Genomic DNA, 27,674 nt, shown 5'->3' on the forward strand with positions numbered 1-27,674 from the left:
AACATTGCAGTAAGTAACAAATGAAGTAAATATTGAGAAATAGCTGCTAATCAAATTTTCATTGACATTAATAAATGGTTTAAAGCTAGTACACTGTCATTAAACTTTGAATAGACCCACTATATGCATAAAATAAAAAACTTACCTACATCGTGTACTTTCATTCAATTATGTCATGCAGGATCATATTCTGGGGTAACTCATCAAACCAAGCAAAAGTTTTGAGTGTGCAAAAGCGTTTAATAAGAATCATTTGCGGTGTAAATTCAAGAACACCATATAGAAACCTGTTCAAGGAGCTTTGTATTCTAGCCACTGCTTCTCAGTGTATTTAGTCCTTAATGAAATTTGTTGCAAGTAATATATCTCTATTCCCAACCAATAGCTCAATACATAGTATCAATACTAGGAATAAGAACAATCTACATAGAGACTGAAATCACTTACCTTGGTCCAAAAAGGGGTCCTATATTCAGAAACACGCATTTTCAATAAATGGTCAGCCATCATACAAATATTGTTTTCAGATAAAGCACGGTTTAAAGAGAATTTGAAAGATGTTTTGATAGGCAACTCCTTCTAACCTATAGATGAATATCTCCACAGGGACTATTAGGCAAGCTAAGGAAAAATGTGTGTTAGATTTCAGTTTTGACAGCACTTGATCACAACAATCAAGATGAGGTATTCTGTGTATGATAAATTTATTAAAAGTGCATAATAGTGTTTCATTCTGACAGTGTATTTATTCCGTAAATATTAGCAGCTCCAGTTTACTGCAATGTACTTTGACAGTTTCCAGACAAATGATCAGCGTAGTAAGTATTATATTCAAATGTATTTTTTTGTCTTATATTTTCTGGTATGTTCCACACCCACGAGAATAATATCATTTTTGGGTCCATGGAACGAAAACTGAATGTAATCTAATCTAATCTATACAACTGCAGAATACACTGACATGATCCTTGTGAATGGCGAAGCTCACAGTAATGGAAGAGCGATTCGTCACCTGTATGAAGATCGTTCTCCACGACGTCTGTCTCCATGGCATACCCTTTTCGTCACAATTAGACAATGACTTTGAGAAATGTCACTGTCAACAGGTGTGACTGTGGTTCTCTAAGGGGACGTCACACACCCAAATTAGAAGAAGCCGTACAGTATCACGTTGAAAAAAGCCCGTCAACGAGTACAGGAGCAACTTCTTTAGCTATTAATGAGTTCAATTGTAAAACAAGTGATTTGTTTGGTCATGTCTAATCAGTTACTTGTAAAAGTGGTCGCATTACCAACATGTTTTCAAATAATTATAGCACGGAAACGATCCGGACGTGGGTTCCAGTTCAAAATATTTTCTACTCACTCCCCTCTACAAGCCCTAGAAGTTTGTGACGGGAATTTCCGAATACCCTGTATGTACGATTTCTGCGCATACTGATTATGATTCGCACTGGGCGTCATCGGAACGAAAGACAAAAATGAAACGAATGCCTTAGTGTAAAATTCAAGGAAATTATTATAACGAGAACTTGGATGAATGATGACTCACAGTAATGAAATGCGATTACTTTACTTTCTAGACTGTTGTGAAGAACGTTGTTGAATGGTACATCCAGATATAACTACCTGCTTCCGAGTCTCATCTTTGCAGTTCGTAATATCGATAGTGATGGAAATTGGTATTTGAATATTGTGAAAAGTTTGGCGTCTGCTTCCAGAGACCGATTTCAGACAAATCTCTTACTGAGTGCTGGAATATGATGAAAATCAGTGTAAAAGTTCCGGATAGCAGCACCCTGCTACCGGTGGAGGTAAGAAATAGAAGTATACATAGACAGTGACCACAAGGTATTAAGAAGTGTGTATGTATTGTAGCGAAGTTTACGTTTTCAGACAATTCGTAACTTCGAAAGCAAGCCAAACAGAACATGGTATTGTGTCTGAAACCTTTTTGACGGTGCTTTCTAATTTTCCCAACTGCTGTAAGTAAATTAATCTTCCAAGTGTGATTTCAGAATGATTTGTATTTTCTGAGCTTAATTACAAGGCAAATCATGTGTAATGACTCACAGGTCTGTTAAGAGGTGATGACGGCAGGTGGTAGGGATCGACCGTTGTTTTCTTGGAGAATCGTCCCGGCATTTGCCTCACGTAATTTTGGAAAAGTTCACGCTTTGTTATTTCCACACTGTCATTTGTTTTTCACACAAACGTACGCTGTTGTCATGTCAAATCCACCATAGGTAGCAGTGTCACAGATAAATGGAAAAACATTGTTTGTTTACTTCTCATAAATCATTAGCGACCAAGTGCAACATCTTGATTTCTTCAAGAGATAGCCGTCAGTTTCGATAAATAAAATTCCACGAAACGTGTACACAAGTAAGGCGTTTGGTATGCATTTATGCCTTATTTCCATATAGACTCTAAAAATGAAGCCACTGCATTTCATACGATTTTTATCTATAGCCATATGTTGTTATAAAGAAAGCTAATTGCAGTGGGAAAATATTTCTGCTTGGCATTCTTGAAGTCACTGCTGAGGGTTTTCAGATGTTGAGTTCAGTGTATTGTTTTGGCTGTCATCTAGTCTATATAACTTTCAGAGCTGTTAACAATAGCAAGGTAGAATTATTCCCATTGTGAGTCGAATATGTGTATTGATTGCCTTGGCTTCATGTGTTGGTATCCAGATTATGTGAAAAGATGAACAATCTGGTGGTGTTAAATTGAGATTAAAATGTTGATGGCTGTATTGGTATTTCATGAAAGATTTATTTTTGATTTCTGTTGTATGTCCCTTTTAAAGTAGGTAGTTATTTCCAATAAAAGGGTAAATAAGTTTACTAGCAACTGTTGCAGTTACTGATACCTAAGTTGAAACTCCCTGGCAGTTTAAAACTGTGTGCCTGATCGAGACTCTAACTTGGTCCAGCTGCAGAGTGAATATATACCAATATTGATGTACTCATTTGGAGTAGTGAAATGAAGTAACACAGACCTAGAAGCATTCAATACACTCACACAATCACAATGCCACAAATATAGAATACATCATACATTCAGCAACAGAAAGATTCACATTAAGTGGAATAAAAGGAGGATGGGGATTTATCGACATAAAAAACCTATATTATGGACAGGTAGACAGTTTAAGAAAATTATTTATAGAACAAGCAGGAACTAGAAAAATACACAAAGCAGTCGCTCATATAAATACATCAGCTACACCATTGCAATTTCATAACCACTTCTACAACCCTTTAGATTATACAACATCAACAGATACGAAGAAAGTAAATTGGAAAAAGAAAACACTACATGGCAAGCACCTGTATCATCTAACACAGCCACACATCGATCAAGACGCATCCAACACATGGCTAAGAAAAGGCAATATATATAGTGAGATGGAAGGATTCATGATTACAATACAGGATCAAACAATAAACACCAGGTATTACAGCAAGCATATTATTAAAGATCCCAATACCACAACAGATAAATGCAGACTTCGAAAACAACAAATATATACAGTAGATCACATCACAAGCGGATGCATAATACTAGCAAATACAGAATACACCAGAAGACATGACAATGCAGCAAAAATAAAACAACAACAACTTGCCATACAACATAAACTAATACAACACATTCCCACATACAAGTATGCACCACAAAATGTACTGGAGAATGATGAATACAAATTACACTGGAACAGAACCATTATAACAGATAAAACAACACAACATAACGAACGTGACATCATACTCACCAATAAAAAGAAGAAATTAACACAATTAATTGAAATATCCATACCCAATACAACAAATACAGAGAAGATAACAGGAGAAAAAATTGAAAAATACATCCAACTGGCTGAGGAAGTAGAGGACATTTGGCATCAGGATAAAGTTGACATTATACCAATTATACTATCAACTACAGGAGTCATACCACACAATATCCACCAGTGCATCAACACAATACAGCTACATCCAAACATATATATACAACTACAGAAATCTGTAATTATTGATACATGTCCAGTTACCCAAAAGTTCTTAAATGCAATGTAACATATACCGTACAGTTAAAAGGAAGTCATGCTTGATCAAGGTCTGCGTCACTTTCCATTTTGAACCAGACATAATGTCTGAGAAAGGAATGAATAATAATATTATAATAATCTATGCTAATATTACTGGAACTTTTTCATACCATGAATGGTGGCCCTTTTCTACACTGCAGAAGACCAACAGCATGTGTACAAATAGTGTTGCAACTGTCCCCTAGCCCATGTGAATGTACAGCAACCCACTGGTGAAAGCTGGCAAAAATGAGGACTCGCTGTCAATATATTTTGCTGGCTGAGTCAGTTTGTTACTGTGCACGTAGGATGGTGGGTTCTGACATATCCTGGGGGCCTGTCTTCAGAAATAGGAATAATTTTAGAAAGATATGTATTAACAGAGTGTATTCATCCACTACCTAAGACTGGCATGCTCTTTAGCTCAATAAAAGGTGTTGTAGGATTGAGAAAACCCAGTATTTCCAAAACCTCTTGCCATAGTGGGAAAATCGTAAATTGGCTGTATAATTTATATCATTCAACACAGATGGGCTGAACACCATTGCCAAACATATTTGATGCAGCCTTGCTAATCTGTGGTGGCAGAGCACTGTCTTACAACATTCTGCGTCCCTTGGTACGATGACGTAAATGGTTGCCGCCTGTCTCTCTCTCTTCTGGGACTGTGTTGTAATCTATTGAAATTAGATTGGCAGAAAGCATTATGAAGGTTAGCCTTGATGTAAGATTCGGAAACCATTTTACCTAACTTTAAATAACAATGGTCAAGAATCTATTGACAGTGGTACTCGACAGTGTTTCATCATTTTTTTTCAGTTTCACCACGGGGGCTTTGCATATTCACTTCTGTTATGGGACAGCAGTGACGATTGCTGACGTACATGCTGTTGGCCTTCTGAGGCATATGAGGGCAGCCATTCATGGTAGCAATCAAGAGATTAGCATAAAGTGTTACCAGCTGAAGATGGCAGCTAGGTGCACTGCTGAAATAGTGTGTTCAGATGATTGCAGATCTAGGAAGAATATCATCAGTGGATAAGGGGCTTCGGTAATGTGTTCTCAAAGATTTTGAAAGCGTCATCTGTAGAACCTTCCTGAACCAACTTCGCTACACTTCTGTTGTGCCATTTTTCCATTGATACCAGCTGAAGAGTTCATTTGAGCGTGGTGAGAATGAGTATAGGGTTCGTTTTTGCATCATTTAATTTCCATATTCCTAGTCTTTTTCCAAACACACTTTTTTTTTTTTTTTTTTTTTTTTTTTTTTTTTTGCATCACATACATGTTAGTTTTGGGTGGAGATTTTAATTTACTAGATATAGATGGGAGTCTCAAATGTTTATAGCGGGTGGCAGGGACAAAGAATCCAGTGAAATTTTTTTAAGTGTATGGTGATAACATATTAGACCTTCCGGTGCCAAACAGACCCGAACTATTTGAAACAGTTAACACAGAATAGGGAATCAGTGATCATAAAGCGGTTACAGTATCAGTGATTTCAGCCATAAATAGAAATATTAAAAAAGGTAGGAAGATTTTTCTGTTTAGCAAAAGTGACAAAAAGAAGATTTCAGAGTACTTGATGACTCAACACCGAAGTTTTATCTCAAGTACAGATAGATTTGATAATCAGTGGACAAAGTTCAGAACCATCGTACAATTTGCATCAGATGAGTATGTGCCATGCAAGATTGTAAGAGATGGGAAACAGCTACTGTGGTACAACAACAGAGATACAAAACTGCTACGGAAGCAAAGGGAACTTCACAGCAAACATAAATATAGCCAAAGCCTTGCAGACAAATAAAAATTACACAAAGTGAAATGTAGTGTTATTAGGGCTATGTGAGAGGTGTTCAATGAATTCGAAAGTAAAGTTCTATGTTCTGACTTGGCAGAAAATCCGAAGAAATTTTGGTCTTACATCAAAGTGGTAGGTGGGTCAAAACAAGATGTTCAGGCACTCTCTGACCAAAATGGTACTGAAGCAGAGGATGACAGACTAAAAGCTGAAATACTAAATGTCTTTTTCCAATGCTGCTTCACAGAGGAATACTGCACTGTAGTTCCTTCTCTAGATTGTTGCACAGATGACAAAATGGTAGATATGGAAATAGATGAGGGTTAGAAAAACAATTAAAATTGCTAAAAAGAGGAAAGGCTGCTTGACCTGATAGGGTACCAGTTCGATTTTACACAGGGTACGTGAAGGAACTTTCTGCAGCGGTGTACTGTAGGTCTCTAGAAGAGCGTAGCATTCCAAAAGGTTGAAAAAGGGCACAGGTCATCCCTGTTTTCAAGAAGGGACGTTCAACAGATGTACAGAACTATAGACCTATATCTCTAACATCAACAAGTTGTAGAATTTTGGAACACACATTATGTTTAAGTATGACATTCCTGCAGACTAGAAATCTACTCTGTACGAATCAGTATGTGTTTCGGAAAAGGTGATTTTGTGAAACCCAGCTCGCGCTATTCGTCCACGAGACTCAGATGGCCATAGACACAGGTTCGCAGGTAGATGCCATGTTTCTTGACTTCCACAAGGCATTTGATACAGTTCCCCACTGTCGTTTAATGAACAAAGTAAGAGCACGTGGACTATCAGACCAGTTGTGTGATTGGATTGAAGAGTTCCTAAATAACAGAACGGAGCATGTCATTCTCAATGGAGAGAAGCCTTCGAAAGTAAGTGATTTCAGGTGTGCCGCAGGGGAGTGTTGTAGGACTGTTGCTATTCACAATATATATAAATGACCTTGTGTATAATATTGGAAGTTCACTGAGGCTTTTTGCGGATGATGCTTTAGTATATCGAGAGGTTGCAACAATAAAAAATTTTACTGAAATGCAAGAGGATCTGCAACGAGTTGACGCATGGTGCAGGGAATGGCAATTGAATCTCAATGTAGACAAGTGTAATGTGCTGCGAATACACAGAAAGAAAGATCATTTATCATTCAGCTACATTATAAATGTCAGCAACTGGAAGCAGTCAATTCCATAAATTATCAGGGAGTAGGCATTAGGAGTGGTTTAATATGGGATGACAATATAAAATTAATCGTCGGTAAATCAGCTGCCAGACTGAGATTCATTGGAAGACTCCTAAGGAAATACAATCCGAAAACAAAGGAAATAATTTGCAGTACATTTGTTCGCCCACTGCTTGAATACTGCTCAGCAGTGTGGGATCCGTACCAGATAGGGTTGATAGAGAAGATCCAACAGAGAGCAGCGCGCTTTGTTACAGGATCATTTAGTAATCGTGAAAGCGTTACAGAGATGATAGATAATCTCCATTGGAAGATTCTGCAACATAGACGCTCTGTAGCTCGGTACGGGCTTTTGTTGAAGTTTCGAGAACATACCTTCACCGAGGAGTCAAGAAGTGTATTTCTCCCTCCTACATATATCTCCTGAAGAGACCATGAGGATAAAATCAGAGAGGTTAGAGCACACCCAGATGCATACTGTCAATCTTTCTTTCCACGAACAATAGAAACTGGTATTTGCATCTGAATGTTTGAGTATCATAATAGACACATTTATTCCGTTCTTTCTTCTTACAAAAGACCTAGTCTATTGACAGTACCACCTTTACCTTCCGGGGTCCTGATGTAATGTATTGTCACATTTACAGAAACTTAAATCCTTTATAACATTTTATGTGCTTTTTTATGACAAGCTGAAGCAATTCACTAATTTGTATCAGAAATGTTTATTTTTAGGACATTTTGGGAGTGATCTTGGAATCTGAGCAAGTATCTTGCCTAAAGCTTGTTGAGATTTGTATGATGTGGAGACTCAGTGTTGGAACACTAATTTTTATTTAAAACATGGGCTTTCTTCAGTATCTGCTGCTTTTTAACTATTATCACTTGATTTGTTTGATGCTTCTTTCTGCTTCTTAATTACAATATAAATTAGGCAGGAAAATCAGAATTCCACTATTTCCATTTAGAGTTGTTTTTAAGGGTTGCTGTGTAGTGTTACGGAACAAATGTTCCTGTAATTTCAGTATATAGAATCACAGGAAAGTAACTGCTGTACATTTCTTGTGCAAATTTTAGTCTGGTAGAACAGCTCATTGAAGGAAAAATTTTGTAAATGTGAGAGTTTGATCAGAAAAGGCTTGTGCATCTCGTTAGCTGTGGTTGTGTACCAATGAAGTTACAAATTTCATGTATCCTACATCTTAATCAAGATATTAGTAAAGTGACATTATGGGATAATTTCCTGTTCATGGTATGTAAATCATAATTACTCAAAATTCAGAAATGCCTGTTAACAATGTAAGGGATTTTAATTTTTTCGTAACAAGTTACCCATGCCACTCATTCTTCTTTGTATTATCTGTTGCAGGTTGCTGCAGATGCAACTCTTCAATCACTTAAACAAGCTATTTCTGAAACCAGTGGCATACCAGCTGCTAATCAGAGGATAATTTTCAGGGGTGTCGCAATATTTGGCAAGTAAACATAAATACATGAAAGAAGTAAAAATCTTTGTTATTGTGCATGCAGAGTGGTAGCTTTTCAAAGCAAGTGAAAAGTGTAAATTCATTTACTTCAGTGAACTGTCAGATGAACTGTTTCACAGTCCAGAGATTCTGCTGTGTTTCATTATTTGACAATTATAGTGAAAAATACGGGTGGGTAGATTCCAGCAGGCTCGGTATTAGAATCTCTGAAAAATCATTTCAGATAGTTTCCGGATTTTTGTCGTTGATTTTTGTCTTTGATTTATATCTGGAGAAAGCATATTTTCTGTCTCTGTGCCTTTACCCACTCTTCAGCTATAGGTTGCTGTTAACTGTGATCCTAAGGCTAACATATGAGGTTTGGGGCCCCTATAAGGGCTTTGTGCTTTTTGCTTACATGTAAACTTTTTTCATCAAATTACTTTAATATGGGGATACTGTAAAGAGTGGACATGATTTCAATGCATGTAAGTGTGCTATTTCTTGTAAACCATGTTAGGTAAATGCTAGGGTGCTTCCTTAAGGATACTGTGCTTTATCTTACTAGTTAATGCGTATCATTTTAGATAGGTGTTACTGGATTAGATGTTGTTATTTGCATACATACATACATACATAGTGTAATGTTCAAATTTGAAGAATTTATTAGTAAAACAAAATAGGCAAACATAGTTCGAAAAGAAAAGAGCTGCTAATTTTCCAAACAGGATCACTGAGTGAAATAGAGCAATTTGCAGCAAGTCAAAAAAACATTTCGTCTACAGATTAATACAAGATGTAGCAAAAGTCTGTCACAACATTGTAACTGTTGCCTATTTGATGCCATTTTCATGGCCGTAGTGCTGTTGCTAGTAAGCACCATGCATTTCTTCTGGAAACTTTTCTTTTAAATCAATTTGCCCAGCACTTCAGGATGTGTTGAAGAGGACATGTTCCATCCTGTGACCAAAATTTTGTTGTGGGTGAAAAACTTCAGAGAAACAGTTCAGGGGTAAAATCTGTGAAAGGGTCTTCCATCAATCAGAACATTAGAAAGTATTGCGAAAGTATGACATTGGACACTACTAAATATTAGGCAGCTCATAAGCATGTCCGCTATGTGTGTGTCTGATAACTGTCAGAGGTTACCGCTTCATTATTGCCCTTACGTTATGGCTGAGGTTTAGCAACTGAAGACTCAAGATTACAAAAGATTCATAACATTTTTAGAACAAATTCTGGAAGTGATGGCTGATGACGTGATTCTCAGTATGACTGAAAAGGGTTTTGCCAATTACTTGGTTAACAACCAAAACTTCTGTTATTGCCCATACATTGTGCACCTGAAAAGCTCATTGAATGGTCTCAAAAAGAAGGAAACAAGTTACAAACAAACTGCTCTTACTGGCCTTCAAAGCAATCACAATTAACTACCACACACTTCTGATATCAGTTGTAAAGCTGTTGGCAACGATCAGCAAACACTACTCGTAGAATCACTTAAAGAACTGTGATCATATGTTGTTCGATATCCGCATCATTACAGATGAGACCTGGTGCTACCAGTGTGCTCTAAATTACAAATTACAGTCAGTGACATGGTGTTTGTCTTCCCCACCTCCTGTTGTTAGAAAATCATGATAGATAAAGCTCTTGCTGTTTTAAAATTTGATCTTAATCTTGGATTTTGTCAGCCAACTAACTGGGAGGCAACTGAATATGGTTCCAATAATACAGCTTTACTGTTGTAAAGTTTCAATGAATTCTTTAAGCATTATATTTAGTGGTTGCCTAATTTCTCACAATTATGACATTTCTTGACCACCATGTTTATCAGGTCTCATCCTGAAATTGAGGGTGTAGGTCAATAAAGCATGTGCACTGGATGAGCTTACAGGAGCTTCCACACCAAATTTTGTTGGGGTGTGTGTAGACTTCTTCTATGACACTTAAATGGCATGTGTACCCCAGTATGATGTATCAATAATCATATAGAAATTTGGTGAATAAGTGAGGATGTATTTTGTAACACCCTTCACAGATCAGCAGAAGTATGTTACGGTATGCATTTTAAAGTGATAATATAATCCTTAGGCTAATGTAGCTATGTATCAAATGAAAACAGCTTAGAGTGTCTGCTTACACAGGTGGCATTCCTATGCTTTAGGTGTAAGGAAGTCTAATACTTCACAGGATTAAAGTTCAATGGTTACAAAAAAAAGTTGTCAGCAGAAAGTTTGGTTTGAACACAGTGCTTCATTAGGCATTGCTGCATTGAAGGCAGTATACTCTTGCCTTGCTCTGATCACTGCACTGACTTGCACATCCAGTTATAGGAGGACCTACGGTTTAATGTGGGTTCATAATCGTGGAAAAGTTAGGCTGTTTTCAAATTAACTAAACTTGCAAGAGGTGATAAAGAGGTATAAGTGACGGATAAAAGGATTAGGACTGACTGGAATTTGAACACAGTACCCGAAGAAATGTAATCTAAGCACACCACAGAGCCCCCAAGCCACATGTTACATGATAGTAGAGTATCAGTAGGTTTTCTGAAGAAATGCTTCAGTGGAGTGCCAGGAATTTGTCATTTAGGGACTACTGTACTGTAGGCTCCTCTGAATAAAGCCTTCTAAATCCTGTTTAAGTTACCTGCTTCTCAAATATGAAAATTACAAATGAAAATTTCATTTTAACATTGTTTTTGCTGTTGTCTTTAGTCACAAGACTGATTTGATACAGCACAGTTTGTTTTGAACAGTAATCTTGCTGACAAGATGACTCTTCTATATAAGTAATATACATTTGACAATGCTGGCGCTGATTTTGCGTTTGGCATTTGATGATGCCACAATGGCTCCAGTATATTAGGACATGTTTTTATGAAACTTAGACTGAAACTGATAGTCTGATGACAAAAAATTGTGACCATAGACACAAAGTAAAGGAAATTTACTGCTCTCCATGCTAGTCTATCTCGAGCAAACTTATTTTCTCTGATTAATTACTGCAGGCTGCATTTATTTGAACCTGCTTGCTGTAGTCATGTCTTGTCCTCCCTCTGATATTTCTAGGCCCCCCCTCCTCCCCCCTTTACTTTCCTCCAAAACCAAATTGACTATTCTTGATGGCCATTTAATCATCCTTCCTTTGTCAGGTTGTGCCACAAATTACTTCTCCTCCCCCCCCCCCCCCCCCATTTGATTCAGTACCTCATTATTAGTCATATGATCTACCCATCTAATCTTCATCATTCTTAAAGAGCACCACATGTCAAAAGCTTGTATTCCCTTTTTGTCAGAACTTTTTATTGTCAGTGTTTTACTTCCACACCTGGCTACACTAAATACCTTCAGAAAAGATTTCTTGTCACCTATGTTTATCTTCAACATTAATAAATTCCTCCTTCAGAAATAAGTTCCTTTCTATAGTCAGTGTGCATTTTATATGCTCTCTACTGTGGCCGCCAGTTAATTCACTGTTCAAATAGCAGAACTTGTCTTCTACTTTCTTTCTCATTTCATAATCCAATTCCTTCAGTGTCACCTGATTTAATTCCACTATATTCCATTACCCTTGTTTTAATTTTGTTGATGCCATCCTTATAACCTCTTTCTCAAGACAATACCCATTCTGTTCCGCTAGTCTCCAGTCATTTGCCGAGTTAATTATAGTATCATCAGCAAACATGACAGTTTCTATTTCTTCTTCGTGAACTGGAATTTGTTCTCCAAATTTTTATTTCATTTCCTTCACTGCTTGCTGAACATAGAGATCAAAGAAAACTGTGGACAGGCTGGAACCCTGTCTCACTCCCTTCTCAACTGTAGCTTCCCTTTCATGTCCTCTGACTGCAATCTGATTTCTTTACAAGCTATGTATAACCTTTTCGTCCCAGTATTTTATTCCTGGTGGCTGCAAAATTCCAAAGACTACAGCTGATTCAACATTATCATAAGCTTTCTGTAGATCTATAAATGCTGTGAACATTGACTTACCTTCAATTAACATATCATGTAAGATAATCCTTGGGTCATTGTCACGTGTTGTTACATTGCTGCAGTGGTCAGTTGCTACCAGTTGCACCATTCTTCTGTAAATAATTGTATTTTGAAACCATGAGTTATGAAGTTGATAGTTAAATAACATTCACACATGTCAGCACTTGGTTTCTTTGGAATTGGAATTATTACATTCTTCTTTAGGTCTGGCAGTATTTTTGCCTGTCTCATACATCATGCACACAAGGTGGCTTTCTGTCTCAAGGCTCTCAGTAATTCTGAGAGATCTCGTCCGCTCAGGGGGTTTGTTTAGACTTTAATGCTGTGTGTTTTCTCACAATATCATCCCCCCCCCCCCCCCCCCCAGGGGGCTTTCCACTCTTTCGTGGGTTCATGTTTGGCTACCACGGGACCCCAGCCTTTGCAGCATTTTTTCCTTCTCTGCTGCATGCCCATCCTCTTGCTGTTCTTTTTCCCTCCACTTCAGGAACATTTCTGTGATGTTACTAGGAATGTTCTGCATTGTCTTCCACTGACGTAAGAACCGTCTCACCTTTTGTTTTTCGCTCCCTTTTCCTTTCTCTTCTCTCGTTCTTTTGCTTCAGAGTTTGTGGTTCCTCTTTTTCTTTGTCCTCCCTGTGCGCTCCTGAAGGCTGTCCTATGCATTTGATGAATAACAGGTGACTGTGTAATGCATCATTTCCAGCCCTGGTTTTAGTGGCAGGGTCTGCACATATCCCCTGGTACAGGCCAGGCGCAGGGAGGGGTGATAGCCTGAGCTGCAACCTTCACAAATTGCCGATTGGTCCCTCTGTCAGGTGTTAAAGCCCTGTGACCAGAGGTGTGAACAATCACCTAAGGCAGGTGTGCCCCCTTGTGAAGGCCCCCAGTTGGAAGGGGCTCACATCGGAGATGCTGGCAATCATGGGGGATTTCCTCGTGAGTCAATCATCTTTCCAATCAATGTCTACAAAACGTAAACGTAATGAGGACCCTTTCAACTGCACCATGGTTCTTCGTGGTCTCACGTATTGAAGATGAAGACGGTCAGTCATTCGACACAGTAAATCCGTTCATTATTCAGAAAGGTTCTACATCTACATCCATACTCCACAAGCCACCTGACGGTGTGTGGCGGAGGGTACCCTGAGTACCTCTATTGGTTCTCCCTTCTATTCCAGGCTCATATTGTACGTGGAAAGAAGGATTGTCGGTAAGCTTCTGTGTGGGCTCTAATCTCTCTGATTTTATCCTCATGGTCTCTTCGTGAGATATACGTAGAAGGGAGCAATATACTGCTTGACTCTTCGGTGAAGGTATGTTCTCAGAGCTTTAACAAAAGCCCGTACAGAGCTACTGAGCGTCTCTCCTGCAGAGTCTTCCACTGGAGTTTATAATGCTTTTGCGATTACTAAATGATCCTGTAACGAAGCGCGCTGCTCTCCGTTGGATCTTCTCTATCTCTTCCATCAACCCTATCTGGTGCGGATCCCACACTGCTGAGCAGTATTCAAGCAGTGGGCGAACAAGCATACTGTAACCTACTTCCTTTGTTGTCGGATTGCATTTCCTTAGGATTCTTCCAATGAATCTCAATCTGGCATTTGCTTTACCGACGATCAACTTTATATGATCATTCCCTTTTAAATCACTCCTAATGCGTACTCCCAGATAATTTATGGAATTAACTGCTTCCAGTTGCTGACCTGCTATTTTATAGCTAAATGATAAGGGACCTATCTTTCTATGTATTCGCAGCACATTACACTTGTCTACATTGAGATTCAATTGCCATTCCGTGCACCATGCGTCAATTCGCTGCAGATCCTCCTGCATTTCAGTACAATTTTCCATTGTTGCAACCTCTCGATACACCACAGCATCATCTGCAAAATGCCTCAGTGAGCTTCCGATGTCATCCACCAGGTCATTTATGTATATTGTGAATAGCAACGGTCCTATGACACTCCCCTGCGGCACACCTGAAATCACTCTCACTTCGGAAGACTTCTCTCCATTGAGAATAACGTGCTGCGTTCTGTTATCTAGGAACTCTTCAATCCAATCACACAATTGATCTGATAGTCCGTATGCTCTTACTTTGTTCATTAAACGACTGTGGGGAACTGTGTCAAACGCCTTGCGGAAGTCAAGAAACACGGCATCTATCTGTGAACCCGTGTCTATGGTCCTCTGAGTCTCGTGGACGAATAGCGCGAGCTGGGTTTCACACAACCGTCTCTTTCGAAACCCATGCTGATTCCTACAGAGCAGATTTCTCGTCTCCAGAAAAGACATTGTACTCGAACAAAATACGTGTTCCAAAATTCTACAACTGATCAACGTTAGAGATATAGGTCTATACTTCTGCACTTCTGTTCGACGTCCCTTCTTGAAAACGGGGATGACCTGTGCCCTTTTCCAATCCTTTTGAATGCTTCGTTCTTCTAGAGACCTACGGTACACCGCTGCAAGAAGGGGGGCAAGTTCCTTCGCGTACTCTGTGTAAAATCGAACTGGTATCCCATCGGGACCAGCGGCTTTTCCTCTTTTAAGCAATTTTAATTGTTTCTCTATCCCTCTGTCGTCTACTTCGATATCTACCATTTTGTCAACTGTGCGACAATCTAGAGAAGGAAGGAAGCACTGTGCAGTGTTCCTCTGTGAAACAGCTTTGGAAGAAGACATTTAGTATTTCGGCCTTTAGTCTGTCATCCTCTGTTTCAGTACCATTTTGGTCACAGTGTGTCTGGACATTTTGTTTTGATCCACCTACCGCTTTGACATAGGACCAAAATTTCTTAGGATTTTCTGCCAAGTCAGTACATAGAACTTTACTTTCGAATTCATTGAAAGCCTCTCGCATAGCCCTCCTCACACTGCATTTCGCTTCGCGTAATTTTTGTTTGTCTGCAAGGCTTTGGCTATGTTTGTTTGCTGTGAAGTTCCCTTTGCTTCCCCAGCAGTTTTCTAACTCGGTTGTTGTACCACGGTGGCTCTTTTCCATCTCTTACGATCTTGCTTGGCACATACTCAACTAACGCATATTGTACGATGGTTTTGAACTTTGTCCACTGATCCTCAACACTTTCTGTACTTGAGACAAAACTTTTGTGTTGAGCCATCAAGTACTCTGAAATCTGCTTTTTGTCACTTTTGCTAAACAGAAAAATCTTCCTACCTTTCTTAATATTTCTATTTACGGCTGAAATCATCGATGCAGTAGCCGCTTTATGATCGCTGATTCCCTGTTCTGCATTAACTGATTCAAATAGTTCGGGTCTGTTGGTCACCACAAGGTCTAATATGTTATCGCCATGAGTCGGTTCTCTGTTTAACTGCTCAAGGTAGATTTCAGATAAAGCACTTAAAAATATTTCACTGGATTCTTTGTCCCTGCCACCCGTTATGAACATTTGAGTCTCCCAGTCTATATCCGGCAAATTAAAATCTCCACCCAGAACTATAACATGGTGGGGAAATCTACTCGAAATATTTTCCAAATTATTCTTCAGGTGCTGAGCCACAACTGCTGCTGAGCCCGGGGGCCTATAGAGACATCCAGTTACCATGTCTGAGCCTGCTTTAACCGTGACCTTTACCCAAATCATTTCACAATTTGAATCTCCGTCAATTTCCTTCGATACTATTGCACTTCTTATCGCTATAAACATGCCTCCCCCTTCACTGTCCTGTCTCTGTGGTATACATTGCAATCTGAGTTTAGGATTTTATTACTGTTTACATGTGGTTTCAGCCAACTTTCTGTCACTAGTACTATATGGGCGTTGTGACCGTTTATTAATGAGAGCAGTTCTGGGACCTTTCTATAGACACTCCTGCAGTTTACTATTAGCACTTTAATATTGTTATTCCCTGTTGCATTTTGCCTACTCCTGCCTTGCCGCGTCTCAGGAGCCGTCTTGTCGGGCCTAGGGAGGGAATTCTCTAACCTAAAAAAAACCCATGTGCACTCCACACGTACTCCGCTACCCTCGTAGCCGCTTCCGGCGTGTAGTGCACGCCTGACCTATTCAGGGGGACCCTACATTTCTCCACCCGATAGCGGAGGTCGAGAAATTTGCACCCTAGCTCTCCGCAGAATTGTCTGAGCCTCTGGTTTAAGCCTTCCACTCGGCTCGAAAACCAGAGGACCGCGATCGGTTCTGGGAACGATACTACAAATAGTTAGTTCTGATTCCACCCCGCGAGCCAGGCTTTCCGCCTTCACCAACTCCGCCAACCGCCTGTACGTACTGAGAACGACCTCTGAACCCAGACGGCAGGAGTCATTGGTGCCGACATGGTGTAACAATCTGCAGTCGGGTGCACCCAGTGCTCTCTATCGCCGCCGGTAGGGCCTCCTGCACATCTCAGATGAGACCCCCCGGCAAGCAGACAGAGTGAACACTGGCCTTCTTCCCCGACCTTTCCGCTATTTCCCTAAGGGGCTCCATCACCCGCCTAACATTGGAGCTCCCAATAACTAATAAACCTCTCCCCCTGTGTGCCTGCTCGGACCTTGCTGAAGGAGCAGCCACATGTCCACTCACAGACAGAGCGGGTGACGCCACACGGCCAGCCTCCACATTGACCCTCCGCCTCGTGCGCCGTGAACGCCGCTGAACCTGCCACTCCCCTTGGGGAGAGGGTGGCCCAACCGCGCTCGTTACCCGCGAAGATGTCTCGACAGCAGGCACAGTGGGTGAAGCATGTAACACCTGGGGTGTACCTTGCGACGCACCAGACTCCCCATTGCCGCTACACTCCGAGGCAGCAGCCTGAAGACGGCTGACCGCGGCCATCAACACGCTCAGCTGTTCGCGAAGAGTGGCCAGCTCTTTCTGCGTCCATACACAGCAGTCACACATCCTATCCATCCTAAGGAATCAATTTACTGAAGAGACTTAATCAACTTTTAACTAGACTGCTAATTCACTAAAGGCGGCTGATTATTGACTAAACTGTGATTGCTAACCACTTCTTGTAGAAAACAATGAAAATAGCACTACCTGTCTCTGACCTGTATTCAAAACAAACACTAGCACTACTAGCGCTATGACTGACTAAAGGTACTCTCTCTGACTGTATTCAAAACAAACACGAAATCTATGGAACACTATTACTAGCACTCGACAATTAAAGCTTCCTAAAAGCAAAAACACACGGAAGAAGTGACAAGTAAGAAAAATATAGTTAATACTTAAATTAAGGTAGCTCGCTGCACAGCAGACGTGAAGCAGACGGCGGCGGTTTTGTTGTAATTGCTGGCCCTGTGAAATCGTGCTCTTCTTTACGGAATGGCACTTTGCTTTTGGAGACTACTTCTGATTTTCAAGCACAACTGCTTGGTGCTTCACACTTCCACGGCTATCCTGTTCGTGTTGAGGCCCATAGAACTTTGCTTTCTTCCTGTGGTGTCATTTATACCAGGCTCCATTACGATCTTACCGAGGCCGAAATCCAATCTTATGTCTCTGATCAGGGTGTCAATGTCATCCATCGTGTAATGAAAAAGGTAGATTCCCCCTTAGTGCCCACCCTCACTCTTTTCCTCACCTTTGATAGAGTGGTGATTTGGTCAAAGATCAAAGCAGGCTATGAAATAATCACATTCCAGCTTTATATACCAAACCTGATTCACTGCTACCAGTGTCATCGTTTCAAACACGCTACAACGTCTTGCCAACACCCAGCCAAATTTGTCACCTGTAGTAGGGATGCGCACGAGGGCGATTGTCCGCCTTCTTCTCCCCGCTATATCAACTGCAATGGCAGCCATGCGACCTCCTTTTGGGATTGTCCTGTGTATCTTGATGAGCGTGGTGTCAAAGAGGTTCGGGGAAAGGAAAAAGTGCCTTAATCAGTAGCTCACAAGATACCGGCTAGTCGAAAACCCTGCATTCTTCCATCTGGCATCCATAGTTCTGTTCTTCTTACCCCTCACTCCATGAAGGACATGGTCATGCAGACATGCAACCTCAAATTCGGCCCTGAGGTTGTGAAATCGCCCAGTGTCAAGTTAGCATCACCATTCCCCCCGTCCTGCTGTGCAACAATCCGTCAAACTTTTGGCTCAAGTGGGAAAGCCACCAGCTACACAACTGGTAGGCTTAAAAGGGCAGGAGTAGTACTCTCATGAAGACTTCCTCCGTCCCTCCAGCGAAACACCACCATAGTCTTCCTCCAATGAGAAAGGCTCGAAGAAGTCCATGAAAGGCAAATGGTCTTCTCCTTTGTCAGCTTGATCCTCTTCGACTGTGTTGCCACGTGATACCTTAGCCCGGCCAGCCTCTCTCGCCATTGCACACCACCAACAGTTTTTCAGCATTGACCTCCACAGACCGACCGCGCTAGCAAGTTGATGCTTCTGTGGACCCCATGGAACAGGATCGTTGCGCTTCTGTGCCCTGTAGTAGTGACTCTACACCGGCTGTCACTTGGCGGCTGCCAAGTTGGCACCCCTACATCTCTTCCTCCTTGTGACTGTCCTCCAATGGAACGTTTGTGGCCTTTCGTCTCTCAAGGAGGATTTATGGCTGCTTTTAGCATCACAGCATCCCCTTTTTCTCTGCCTTCAGGTAATGAAATTGCGCCCTCTTGACCGCTTTGAGCTTTCATATTACTTACCGATCTGTTTTGACCTTCCCCCTGAGGTCAGCATTCCATCTCATGGGGGTGTCGTGCTGCTCATATGGGATGACAATCACAGTCAATCCATCTCCCTGACGACCTGTCTTTAAGCTGTTGCAGTTTGCCTTTTCCTTCCCCACCTGACTTTCTCGCTCTGTACGATTTATGTACCTCCATCATTCGATGTCACCAGGGCAGACTTCCTTCAGCTTATTGAGCAGCTACCTCCCCATTTTTGCAACTTGGTGACTTTAATGTGCATCATCCCCTTTGGCGTTCTCCCAGGACCTGTCAAAGGGGTGCCCTCTTGGCTCACCTTCTTAACAAACTTAACCTATTCTGTCTTAACACTCGAGCACCCAGTTTCCTTCCCAACTCGTCGCTTACCTATTCCCATTTGTACCTATTCTTCTGCACTGCCTATGTTGCCCATTGTCATGAGTGGTCTTTTCTTTCTGACACCTACTCGAGTGAGCATTTCATGTGTGCTATCCATTAACTGATCCTACCCCATCGATGTGCACGCCTAAATGGTAGCTTACTAAGGCTGACTGGCAGCTTTACTCCTCCCTGGCAACCTTTGAACAACATTATTTCCCCAGTTGTGATTACCAGGTGAAATAACTCATGAATGTTACCGTTACTGCTGCAGAACATTCCATTCCTTGCACTTCCTCTTTACCATGCCGTGTTCCAGTCCCTTGGTGGACAGAGGGATGCCGCAATGCAATTCACACACAGAGACGTGTTCACATTTCTAACCATCATCCTAAAATGGCGAACTGCATTCATTATAAACAAATGAGCAAAGTGTTGTCACATTCTGTGGGAAAGCAAAAGAGCTACCTGTATTTCATTCACTAGTTCTTTTAACAGTTCCAGCCCTGCCTCTGTAGTGTGGGCCAAACTCCGACGGTTCTCTGGGACCAAGATCCATTCCCCAATTTCCGGCCAGACAGTAGCAGACTATGTCCTTATGGACCCTATTACTATCTCCAACACCTTCCATTCCTCAATTGGAAATGAGAGGAGGAGGCATGAGCAATACCCTTCTCTTCTCCAAATTGTAAGTGCTACAATGCCACCTTCACTATGAGGGAGCTCGATCATGCTTTCAGTTCATCCCAATCCTCTACCCCAGAACCATATGCCATCCACATTCAGATGTTGCAGCACCTTTCTCTTACAGGCAAGCAATTTCTGCTTAACATGTACAACCTCTTCTGGGCAGAAGGCACATTTTCTGGACACTGGCATGAAGCTATCGTCATACCCATACCTAAGCCAGGTAAAGACAAAAACTTTCTAGCTGCCACCCCACCTCTCTTACCAGCTGTGTTTGCAATGTGATGGAACATATGATTCTTTCCCTGCTGGTATGGTGTCTTGAGTCTCGCACTTCACTGATGAATGCCAATGTGGATTTCGAGCGAGGCGTTCTGCAGTGACCATCTCGTTACCTTATCCACCCATGTCATGAATGGCTTAGTGTGGAATTCCCAGATTGTGCCTGTGTTTTTAGATTTGGAGAGTGCCTATGACAACTGCTGGAGAAATGTTACCCTCCGTACTCTTTTCACATACGTCTTCCATAGTTGCCATCCCTGTTTCCTTCAGACATTTTTACTAGATTGAGTTTCCAAGGTGTGTGTGGGTTCTGCCTTGTCGGACACCTGCATCCATTAAAACAGTGTGCCTCAGGGTTCCGTCCTGAGTGCCATCCTCTTTGCTATTGCCATCACCCTATCGTGGCCAGTCTCCCACCTGGCATCTCTAGCCCCATTTTTGTTGATCATTCTGCCATCTGTTGCAGTTCTCCACGGACCTGTCTCAGTGAGTGGCATCTTCAGTGGTGTCTTTATCATCTTTACTCTTGAGTATAGACATTGACTTTCGCTTTTCCACTGACAAAACTATCTGTATGAATTGCTGGTAATTCAAGTGGTTTCTCACATGATCTTTCCAGCATGGGCCTGTTGCCCTTCCGTTTGTTGAAACTACGAATTTCCTGGAGTTCAAGCTCGATACGAAGCTCTCTTGGTCCTCCCATGTACCTGGCACCCCTGCTGTACATGTTTTCTTAGTGTCCTATGTGTCCTCAATGGTACTTCATGGGGTGTCGAGTGAACCACCCTCCTCTATTTGTACTAGTCCCTTCTCTGATCGACAAGCATCTATGGATGCTTCGTTTATGCATCTACACGCTCATCCCTCTTATGCCATCTCAACACCATTGTGGCATTCATTTGGCCATGGGCACCTTTCACACTAGCCCGGTTGAGAGTCTGTCTGCTGATGCTGCTGAAGTATCCTTGTCCTACCGCTGTGACTTTCTCCTCAGCAGGTATGTGTGCCGTTTGTCTGCCATGTGTGGCCACCCATCCTGTGCTTCATTCTTTGATCATATCTTTGATCGTTAATATGGGGCTCATCCTTCTCTGTTACCTCCTGGAGTCCACTTTCGGCACTGGTTACGGTGGCTTAACTTTACACTACCTGCACTTTTCCAGTGGGTGTGAACCCTTCACCACCTTGGCTTCGTGAAGTGGCCTGTGTTAACCTTAGCCTTCATTCTCTTCCTAAGGACACTACTCCAGCCTTGGTCTATTGCTTTCAGTTTCACAACCTTTGCATGGAACTTCGCTTTAGTACCTTTGTATACACTGATGGCTCTCGGTCTGACCGTGGGGTCAGTTGTGCCTTCATCATTGGCACCCGTGTCGTTTGATATCAGTTTCTGGCACACTCCTCAGTATTTTCAGCCAAGCTCTTTGCCTTGTATCAGGCCATGGAGTAAATCCGGTGACACAGCCTTTGTGAGTCTGCCATCTGCTCACTCACTCAGTGCCCTTCAAAGTGTGTGCGTGTGCGCGCGCTATACTCTGCCCATTCCTTAGTGCAACGGGTCCAGGAAAACTGTCAACTGCTCACTCTTGTACCTCAGCCTGCGGGTACCTATATTCCTTCTGATCTCTGTTTTGCTGTCTGTCAGGAGGTAGTGTCCCTTTGGCATCACGAATGGTTCTCCTTTCACAGGACTAAGCTCCGGCTTATTAAGCCTCTCCCAGTGGCTTGGATGACCACCTCTCGGCCCTCCTGCCAGGAGGAGGTTATTTTAACTCTGCTGTGTATTGGACATAGCCTTTTTAGCCATTGTCATTTGCTAAGTGGCACTACCCCATCACTTTGTACACATTGCACTCAAGTTTCAACTGTCTGCCACTTCCTGATGGAATGTCCATTTTTTTTAACCTTTTACAGTCCTGCTTGGGTTTGTGGTCTGAGTTATCAGCCATTTCAGTAAATGACGCATGGGTTGTCGACTGCGTCTTACTTTTTATCTGCCAAAGCAATATGATGAAGCCCATTTAATTTTTAGTTTTGGATCTATGTTTCTGTATGGTCTCTCTTTTAGCCCTTTTGCCACATTTCTGTTTTTAGCTGTCTTCTATTACGTCAGTTGGGACTGACATAGTCATCCTTAACTCCTCTGTCTTCGCCTTCTATAGTCTTAACTTAAGTGCATATGACCCCAGCTGTTTTTTGTGCCCTAAAGCAAAACAGAACCGAATTACAGTATCATATATTCCATCTCATTTTCATGTACTTCCCCTTCCCCTTCTACAATATTGCCTTAAAGTTCATTTCCCTTGTATAGCTCCTCTATATATTACTTTCACCTTTTAACTTTTCTGTTTTTGCCTAGCACTGGTTTTCCATTTGAGATGTTGGTATTAATATAGCAGCTTTTCTTTTCTCCAAACTTCTCTTTAATAGTCCTATAGGTAGTACCTACCTTTCCCTCAGTTCTGCATACTTCTGTAGTCTTGCATTTGTCCTCTAGTTACGCCTATTTAGCAATTTTGCATTTCCTGTCACTCATTTTTCTAGTTGTCTGTATTCTATTTGATGTGCTTCATATGTTATATTTTTGTATTTTATTCTTAAATCAGTGAATTTCATTATCTCTTGAGTTATCCAAAGTTTTCTAGTAAGCCTTGTCTTTTTACCTTTTGATCCTCAGCTACCTTCACTGTTTAATCTCTATTTGACCCACGTCGCCTACTTTTTTTTTCTCTGCTTCTACCTCTGATTCTTTCAACTTATCTAGATCCAAACTCCTTAATTTTCTATTGTCAGAAGTTCTGTTTTAATGTACAGTTCGCAACCGATCAGTTATGTGCAGTCCACATCGGCCCTGGGAAATGACTTAAACTTCAAAATCTGGTTTTGTAAGCTGTCTTACCATTATGTAATAATAAATTTCATTATAATATTTATATCAAAACATTCATTCAGTGTAACATAACACAGTGTAGTTAGCAAGATTACATTGCTGATACAGCATGTAGCTTATTCAGTTACTGACTTGCCATTCTGTTTTGTTAGTTGCAAAGCTTTTTATAGAAAAACATGTCCTCTTAAATGACTGACCTTCAAACATAAGTAATTTTTTTAGCAAATTAAAACCTTGTGACAGACTGGAACTCGAACCCAAAGACCAGCTTTTCATGAACAGTATGCTCCAATGGTGAAATCGGTAACATACTATGAAAAGCAGGTATCTGGATTAAGTTCCACTATGGTACACTCTTCTAACTAATGTTTGTATCTGACATTTATAGTGTTACCTACTGCACTGTTAAGAAAAGATAATTTTCCTGTTTTTTGTGTGGCTTCACTTTCATTCCTTCATCACAAACAAATGGCAAGTTTGTCAGCTTATCACATTTTTCACTCTTTATGGTTCTTTCTAGGCATGTCAGTATTCATTACAGCTATTGTAATGTGCAAGTATTTAGAGAGGGGATTGGAAGGAGCTAGTATTTATCTTTTAGAATGAGGCCCTAGTGTTTGTTTATAATTTTGGGGTTCCAGTTTTAGAGCATGTGCAATGATGCAGTTCCTAATTATGTGCTCTTAATTTATTTTTATTGGCCTGTACCTGTGATATAATCTGAAATGAATTTAAACAAACATTGAAATCTGCTAAACTGAGAAGTGAGTGTTAAAACTCAGTGGTATTAATAAAAAGAGTTAATAATTCAGCAATACACAAATGATAAATAAGTGCCTCAGTTAAAGAAATGCTTAATCCGTTTCCTTGCACAATGTAGTTAGATCATGTCAGTGGCATCTCATGAGCTGTCTGGTAGCTGCACTGCAAGCAATGTGACACATTGTGTTACAGTTTCTGAGGGTTGTCTTGACAGTGTAATTATCAATATGTGAGTGCAACAGTGTGAACTACATTTAGTGCTAACCCACATTACAATGGGCCCTTCTTCAGCTTATAATACTGCAGCCTTTGTGAAACTATTGATTGCAGGGAACTGGGCCAGGATAATAAAATACTTGAAAGGAGGAGGATAATGTATCAAAGGAAAAATCATAATTTGAGACAGAATTTCTGGCCAGTACTTGGTTACAAGGAGGCAAAATGTATAGAACTGCCGTTAGACAAATCATTTAGATTTTGTAACTAATAGGTCCTTCCCAGGGGAGGAGAGAGGGATAGTTTAGGGGATGTTACAAAGGAAAGACAGGCAGACATCTTTGTCTACCTCTGTCCTCACTAAGGTTGAGTCCCTCTCATCTTGGGATGTGAATGTTCTACCCTCCCTTTTAACTTAGTTTTCCTTGTGATTCTAATGTGAAAATATTTCCATACCCCAATCTATGCAAGTGGGCACAGTCAAGTGCAAATTTGCCTCAGGAACACTTCAGGCAGCTGACCTCTACACTTCTGTGAACAGCTTTAAGTTCTTAACTGCAATGCCTTCTCCCAGCTCAAAGTTTCCATTCTGTGAAAAGTAAAGTGTGGGGAAGTGCTCCCATTGATACCGCAAAGTGGAGAAATCTGCTTGCATCACATAATTAATAGTACTGTTTTGGGACAGATCTTACATTGTAATAGTGACGATAAAGTAATAATGTGATGCTGTGTATACTTTAACATTAATTTTGAAGAAAAACACTTCAGTGTTGTGTGACTTTTTGGAAACTCTTGATTCTTGAAGGTCTTCTAACTATTCTTTGCATTCATACTCAGTGTGCGCACCCCCCCCCCCCCCCCTCCCGCTCCTCTTCACATTTCCTTAGTTACTGTTTGTTGCCAGTAGAACTTCCTGCCCTGTTCAGAATTTTTTAAAACATTTTGTTGAAAAGTATGTAATCCCATAAGTCGCTTGTACTAAAATTAAAAATGTTAAGCTATTAGCAACCTGGAGGTTCGTTTGACATTAAATGTTTTTCTAGATGTGGTCTTCAGAACTGACAGTGTAATATGAGATCAGGTGTGTGGTGTAACTTTTGTTCCCTTACACGGAGCATTTCTAGAGATGAAAGTCAAATTATATAAAATCTTAAGACCAACCATGTTTGCAACTCTGGACATTTGGGTAGTGTTGGACACACCTGCAGCATCAGCCTTAGTAATTATCATAATAAGTGTAGGCATTGCTAAAAATAACCACTCTGATACTGGGCAAAATGAAAAAAAAAAAAATACAGTGTTAGATCTGTGCTTCACAAATAGTTTAGAAGTGCATGCTAGGAGATGCTGTTAGTTCTGACCTTTTGTTCACAGTACACTGTTCTGTTCTTGTCTTGTATCATGTGATTAGGGAAAATGAGTGCCAGTTTCTGTACTAAGTGTTGATCCTCTGGAGAGTTTCCTGCCTGTAACTAAAACTTTGTGGTGTTCCCTGTATACATCCTCACTGTTAGTGAACAGCCTAATGAAGCTTCAGACATTACCCAGTTGATAGTGAATTTATATTCAAGCAGTATGTCCCTATAAGGTCCAATGCACACAAGAGTGGCATTGTGTGGACGTGTGGCAGTCATGGCACTGGTTAAGGCTGCCCTCTTATTAACAAATGAGACATCACACACAAGAGTGGCATGGCGGCAGTACATCCCTTCATCAACTGCTCCAAGTCAGTTTGCAGCCATGAGAGGTGTTTCAAAGTGATGTGTGGTGGAGGCATCCCAGTATCCAGTATTGGACCAGATGTAGCACTGTGCAGTTTGACAGATAATGAGAATGAACTTAATGCTGGCTACCACTTGAGAATTTGTGTCGTACCTAGTTGAAAGCATAAAACAGGTTTATCTGGCGAAATTGGTAATCAGAAACATTTTACCTCAGTGCTTGGCATGAGTAAAGTATGTAAACCATCATCTGGAACATTGTTGCAAATAAAATTTTGTGCATCTGAGTGCTTAGTTAACACAATAGCTGTTCTGAAAGTAATAGGGATGTTTCTGGAAGTATGTGGAAAGGCAGACTTTAATGTATCTTCGAGATGGCTGTTGCATTAATTGTTCATTTTAATGTTGTACAGGGCCTATGCCAAAAGTTTTTAGCAGCTCGTAAACTGTACGGTGGAGGACAATAGGATTGTTTTCATTCGAAAGAGTGACGTTTTTTGACCTTGGGATGTGCGCGCACAGCCCCTGGCTAGCGGTCATCCCCCCACTACGCGATAAGAAAGCACAGGCAGTGCTGAGTCAGAGACGGTGCAGGATGGAGCTGTCGCGCTGCGACTTTCGTGCCATGATTTTTTACAATTATAAAAAGGGTTTAAGAGCCGAAGAATGCCATTCTTCTTTGCTGCGTGTTTTTGGTGAAGCTTCCCTTTCTAGGGCCACAGTTGGAAATTGGTTACGCGAGTTTTTGAGGGGTCGGCAGTCAATTGAACATGAACCTCATCCCGGTCAGCCAGCAAAAGCTGTGACTCATGAAAACATTGATGCTGTGAAGAAAATGATCAAATTTTCCGACATTGAAGGGACTCTAAATATTGGATCAACAGCAGCGCAGACCATCGTTCGTAGTCACTTAGGCCTTACTAAGAGATGTCCCCGTTGGATGCCACATTCCCTGACAGAAAGCCAAAAGGAGGCGAGAGTGGACTGGTGTCATTTCATGCTCGAAAAATTCAATGGAGGGAAGTCACAAGACACCTACAACATCGTCACAGGTGATGAAACGTAGGTCTACCATTATGACCCTGAAACAAAGAGATAGTCTTCTGTGTGGTGCTTTCCAGGGGAGGAATCACCCACAAAAGTTAGACATCAGAGCTCTGGAAAAGAGATGGTGGCAACTTTTTTCACAAAGATCGGGCATCTCGCCTCTGTGACCTTGGACACATGTCGTACAGTCAATGCTGAATGGTACGTGAATGATTGTCTTCCAAGTCATCGCCACATGGAAGTCACAGCATCCAAAGTCCAAGAGTGGGCACCTTCTGCTGCATCATGACAATGCATCTGCGTACAGGGCTGCCAGAATGATGGATTGTGTGGAGAAGGAAAAAGTGGGTGTGTTAGCCCATCCCCCATACTCACCTGACCTGGCCCGCTGTGACTTCTTTCTGTTCCCTAAGACTAAGGAAAAAATTAAAGGGCAGTATTTTTCATCGGATGAAGAGGCCATAGCAGCGTACGAGAGTGCACTAAGTGACAT

At 41.1% G+C, this 27,674-nt stretch overlaps 1 protein-coding gene across 1 annotated transcript in view; it reads left to right on the forward strand.

The window, feature by feature from the left end:
• Positions 1–1,570: 1,570 nt before the first annotated feature.
• Positions 1,571–27,674, forward strand: part of LOC126299212 (uncharacterized) — a 33,273-nt gene continuing 7,169 nt past the window's right edge. Inside the window, exons 1-2 of the mRNA XM_049990995.1 lie at positions 1,571–1,814; positions 8,468–8,573. Of these exons, the coding sequence (XP_049846952.1) occupies positions 1,761–1,814; positions 8,468–8,573 (160 nt within the window). The 5' untranslated portion in view covers positions 1,571–1,760. The remainder of the gene's footprint in view (positions 1,815–8,467; positions 8,574–27,674) is intronic.

The sequence above is a fragment of the Schistocerca gregaria genome, chromosome X, assembly GCF_023897955.1.
Source record: "Schistocerca gregaria isolate iqSchGreg1 chromosome X, iqSchGreg1.2, whole genome shotgun sequence".
Classification (NCBI taxonomy): domain Eukaryota; kingdom Metazoa; phylum Arthropoda; class Insecta; order Orthoptera; family Acrididae; genus Schistocerca; species Schistocerca gregaria.